Consider the following 6000-nt stretch of genomic DNA (forward strand, 5'->3'; position numbering starts at 1 on the left):
TTCCAGTACGAAAACAACCTAAAACTGTTTGTCCCCATACTGTAATTGTGAGATTCCAGAAACTGAGGATACTATTTCATGATACTAGTTTTTATTTTTAATTAGGTATACCTAATACATTAGAATTTATGCCTAAAACTAAATATAATTAACATTAGTGTTTAGGTATCAGGACATGGTCAACTACTGGAACATTTACCTTACATATACGTGTTAGCAGTTTGAATTTTACCTTCTCGGAGACAGTCCGAGTGAAGTTAGAGCATAATTCCAAGATACAGTGTTGTTTCGATCCAAACTCGATTATGCATTAAAAACGAGTTTCTTAATCTCAACTCTTAAACTATTTCATTTCGTGAGTTAGCATTAACATAGATAATAATGTACAAAATAATGTTTACCTAACAAACTAAGTATATTTGGGTATATAAATATGCACATGAACTTTCTTCATTATTACTGTAAGCAGAATCTACTTTCAAAAATGTTCTACATTTTTATTATCTTGGAACAGTATTCTAGACAGTGCAAAATAGCGTCTAACTAAACGACTAAGCATTATTAGACAAAGTTTTCACTTTTTTTATGTCTACAATCTACTCTCCGAAAATTTTCCACATTTTATTAACCATAAGATTTTTCTAAGTACCTTAAAACTGTGCATAATATCCGAAGAATCAAATTCTTTCAAACCAATATACATATATATTTTCGTTGAAAACAACTTTCAATCCAATTAATAAATTTCCACAGTTTGCACAAGGATCACCATCCGATCACGAGGTGCGAGTGAATCATTCAGTTTCCTGCGGACGTTAATTGTAAAATTATAACTTTCACGAAACGAATTGAGCAACGACGTTGCATTTTGCAATTATCCGTGTGTCTGGTCTCACGAAACAAAAGGACGATACTCCGAAGACGAATTCTCGTACGAATTGGTTACGAGAACCCCTCATTAAAGAAGTCTTCTTTTTTTTGGTACGGACTTGAAGGGATAGCTTTTAATGTCGCAAACGCTTCAAGTACTAATGGGATGTAACGAGCTCTTTGCGCCACATTCAGAAAATTTCACTAGTGGTGATGGTAACCATTCACAGCAATCATCAATAGTCATACTTTCTACACTGAATACAAGCCATATAATGTCAGTATTATTAAGTACCAAATAAATATAATGCTTAGGGAGAAATTTCTTTTCCCCTTGGTAAAAAACTGATTTCTTCAATATTTTTATTAATGGTAAATTATTTTCAGTATATCTATATGTTTTTGTTATATGCTCAAGTAGCTACAATATTTTTCATAAAAAGATTCTATTAAACATTCTGACTACAATCTCTGCCAAAAAGTTTTCGACCATACGCAACAATACAAAGTTATTTAAAAATATTGCAGCTTTTGAAATGTAAAATGCTATCGTATCAAACTCATCTAATATTTATGTATATTTTATATCCACACGATAGCATTCGCGGTCTAGACTGACAGCTTGACAACTGTCACCGCAATCGATCTCTTTCAATAATCGACCGTCTTCTTCTCGCGAGCACCAGTTGGCTAAGGCTGCGTACCAGCTACTCGCAACAATATTGTTAAATGGCTTCGTATTGTTGCATTTGGTCAAAAACTTTTTTCCAAAGGTAGTATATTTCTTCTAAACCTTCATATCCCTTTTTCACTGGTTAGCATAATACCTCTCCATCAAATTATGTAAAACACTGAAGTAAGATGGCTTCTTATTTTAAAAATTTTAAGTTAATCGATTGAATAGTTTTTTTAAATTATACCAACCAATTAAAATATAATATTCCATAGGCGGAATATGTAATAGAACCTTCTTTTAAAAAGAAAAATATTAAAACTACTTGAACATATAAAAAAACATACCAACAGCCTGGAAATAATTTATCACATAGTTTCGGTAATAAAAAATCTTAAACAAATCGATTTTTTACTTTTTTACTAACAAGATAAGAAATTTGCTCCTTAATGTTATTAAAAAGTATTTTAATAAATCTATCTAAACTTCGAACTACCTAAATTTAAATCATTTAATATAGAATCCCTAAATTACTAGAAAACACCTTGCACGTTGTCTTACTTAATCCAACTATCTGTTATCTGGTTGCCCGCATTCTAATCTAAGCGAGAATATACAACTTGCGGTGCCTTTTGTACGATTCTCTTGTTAATAGTCTCAGCTACTCCCACGCGCCACATTAGATTCTCTTCTTCATCCTCGAGTTGGATGCTCGAATTCGCGAGGGAATTTACAAGCATAATATGAATACAATGGACAGGGATCATCCAGACGCACTGGAAGTGGGTGATTTGAATTTCAATGAATGGGAGGCTGTTTCGTCGTACAGAAGTTGTCGATTCCTCTACAGCCAGTGATTTAGAGAGTGTTTTATCATTACTGATAAAATCGACCGTAGGTTTTGAAAACTGAGACACAAGAAGTGTAATTCCTAGAATTATGTACTGAATTTTTAAACCGACGAAAATGATTTTTATTTTAGTGTTATGCAGTACATTACTATAAAAGGTATGTACATACACAAATTTTAACATCTGACAATAAATGCGCAATGACGATTTAAACAAGTGATAAGTTTTTTCTGTATTGACTTGAAAGTAAAAAATGTATAATTTAAATAATTGTAATTATGTAATTTGAATGTGTATTGATATTTTAAATCGAAAATGAAGGAAAAGTGAAATTATATAACATACTTATATACCTAAACAAGTGCAATTTGTATTTAAATGGTTTACAGTTGGTGTAAGCGTTTCCCCTGTTTTTCTAAATTAGAATGTTTCTAAAATTAAATACCAGAGGGTATCATGATCGCGTTCATTTTCCAGTTTGTGGTTAGTTGACATTTGAAGTATGAATTAATATGTAATAATTTTATAATATTTCAGACCTATTTAAGGTGAGTTAAAATTTCCAAATTATTGTATTTCTCTGAATTATAGTTTTTATACATTCGTAAAATAAAATCTTGATCTCACAAATCGACAACATAACCTATAAAGCGAAAGATTTGTTTACGTTTTCTTGTCATAATATCAACAAATTTTGTAGTGACAAAATTAATGACTTATTTTTAATTTGATTACTCATAAATATGTTAAAATTTGTAATAGATTTTAAAGAATAAAGATGCTGAAATATTTGAACTGATATTATATAGACTTGTTTACTTGAATTCCAATTAATTGAACTCACAATTTATTCAAATCAAGAAATTGATGATATTTCTTGGAAAATTGTGTCATTGTTTGCTCCAAGGGAATGATTCCTTGTTACACCAATGCTTGAACAATTAATTGCTCTATCATAAGTGGAAATATCACATGTGGGTCATGACTATCTAAAAATAGCAATCGACTATTGCTCATCGCTCCATTGTTACATCCTCTGTTACAGGGATACAGTGTTTTCTGTATTTCAAGTTCCTAAGTATGTCAGGGAAAAGAAAAAAGGTTATAGTGACCATGGAGAAGAAACTAGAAGCTCTGTCTCGTATTGATAAAGGTGAGCCATTGAGGCGTGTTGCTATTGATTTAGGGGTAGGAGTATCAACTGTCTCAGACTGGAAGAAAAATAGAGAGGAAATTGAAGATTTTTGTGCTAAAATGCTATCGAGGGACTGCTTAGGGAATAGGGGTACAACTAAGAAAGCAAAAAATGTAATACTTGATGATGCTCTTTATGTCTGGTATATTGAAAAACGTGAAAATGGTGTTCCTATATCAGGGCCAATTTTAAGAAAAAAGGCTCTTACTCTTAACAAAAAGTTAGGTGGTGATCCAACTTTCTCTGCAAGTGTAGGATGGTTAGGACGATGGAAAGCACGTCATGGAATAAGACTTGCTGTTTCTGGTGATAGTTTTATAGGTGATTCTAGTGCGCATGATAACTTGGATCACCAGTTGTTATTAGATAATGATATTGTGACAGTGTGTTTATCAACGGACAATACAGAAAAAACAGAGAACTCTCTAGATAATGAGTGTCATCAAGAATCAACGAAACTCCATCACACTGAAACTGTGGAAATGCTTGAAAAGTTAATAGCATACTTTGAATACCAAAGTGATACTTCAGAAAATGAACTAGAAACTTTGAAACATCTACGTGATCGTGTATCAAACAAGTGTGTCTTCACTTTAAAAAAGGAAAAGGAAGAAATTAATGACTTTGTTCAATGACATTAATTATAATTTACACCTGTACATTATGCTGAATGAATATACTGATAAACAGATACTATGTTTTATAATTTTGTACAATTCGTGTACAATCTACTATAAGTTACAAATTATACTGTAAATTGGAAAACATAAATATAAGTTAAATTGTAAATATAGAAATAAATAACGCTATTTCACTGTTTATTTGATAAAAAACCTCATTTGATTCAACTTCTAGATTAAATTTCAAATTACTAAATACAATAATCTTATTATAGATTCTTTTTTATTGTTTTCGTTTAGTTAAAGTAGTGTTTGTAAAATTAATCAATTTTACTGATTAGAGACATTTTTTCAACAGGTATAATAACGTTCAAAATTTTTATTAGTAACTAAAATAAAAGAAATGTTTAGAAAATTATGTACACTCTCAAAAAACAGAGTCCTACAAAATGTACAGAATTTTCAAAAATATACAGCAAACATCAAGAAACAAGAATTTTCTCTCCTTATTCTCATTTGCACTTTATACGCACTAAAAAAGGTATCCATTATGTATTATACCTCTCTCTCATTATATCTAAAAGACTAATAATAGACAATTTCAAGGAGACTCCATGTAAGTAGTATCCTCAGTTTAACCGTTTAAACCACTTCACGTAATCAAGCTATTTTCAATGAGTTGGTGATTCGCTTGATGATCGCCATCCAATTATCCCACCGATAGCTCTCTAATTTAATAGAACTGATTTCTGGGAAAATATTTCGTCCTATATGCATAGCAAGATTTTCATTCTTCGAAACGCACGAATTATTCTCTGGAATTGCAGCAATTCGAATTTTCATACGGTTGTTTCGATTCAGCTGGCAAATCCTGAAAAACTTATTCATATAATGGCCTATTGAATTTCAACAAAACTGCACGTGCAAAAGGCAGGTAAAAACCCATCATCCGTGGAACAGACCGTTAGATTCTTACGGATAAAGGAATTTCGCGGTTTTTCAAGCATAAATTAAACAATTGCACTACAATAGTACGATTGTTTTTTCTAAGACTTTGTATGACGAAAACTTATTGTAAGATCTATAAAGGATACCTTTGTAAAGTGTTTAGTAAACTATTGAGGGTCAAAGAAGTTAACAAGGGACCAACCTGAAGTGATAATTTCCAATTTTACTGAAATTTGGCAGGTCTATACAGTAGCCGAAAATAGTAAACACGTATTTCCTTTTATCGGCTCAAATTCACGTTAAGGGGGCGAAAACCGCTTCCAAAGTTGGGGTGAAAACTATATTTCGCCGAATACTTCTAAAACCATTAGATGTAAAGAAAACTTTAAATTAGTGGATTATGTATCTATGAACATTGAATTCATCTATATAAACAGTTTTTGGAATATCTAATTATTTAAAGAAAATATTCTTGAAATTATTCGTTCCAGTATAGTTTCACACGAACCGCAGATAAACTATGAACACATTTCCGCTTTACAATGTACAGATTAAAAATTCCAAAATATCTGTAAATTGTGTTTTGACCTATAGTCTTTACATACACATAAATTTGTGAAAAATTTGATCAACATTATATGCCAAAAATGGTAAAAAAATGTCATTTTTGAGAATATTTTTTAAAGAAATAAATATTAGTAAAAACCATTTACACCGATGAATTCGACGTTCAAGAGTACATAATCGATTAATTTAAAGTTCTGTTTTACATCCAGTGACTTCTGAGATATTGTTTCTGCCCCCATCTTTGGAGCGATTTTCACTCTCTTAACAAGAATTTGA

General features: G+C 31.1%; 1 protein-coding gene across 1 annotated transcript; it reads left to right on the forward strand.

Moving 5' to 3' along the window:
* The first annotated feature begins 2859 nt into the window (after positions 1–2859).
* Positions 2860–4376, forward strand: Cag (cag). Its single transcript, XM_076374821.1, has 2 exons — positions 2860–2942; positions 3440–4376. The coding sequence occupies exon 2, from the start codon at positions 3475–3477 to the stop codon at positions 4222–4224; it is 750 nt and encodes a 249-aa protein (XP_076230936.1). The 5' UTR covers positions 2860–2942; positions 3440–3474; the 3' UTR covers positions 4225–4376.
* The last annotated feature ends 1624 nt before the right edge of the window (positions 4377–6000 follow it).

This window comes from Calliopsis andreniformis, chromosome 3, assembly GCF_051401765.1.
Source record: "Calliopsis andreniformis isolate RMS-2024a chromosome 3, iyCalAndr_principal, whole genome shotgun sequence".
Classification (NCBI taxonomy): Eukaryota; Metazoa; Arthropoda; class Insecta; order Hymenoptera; family Andrenidae; genus Calliopsis; species Calliopsis andreniformis.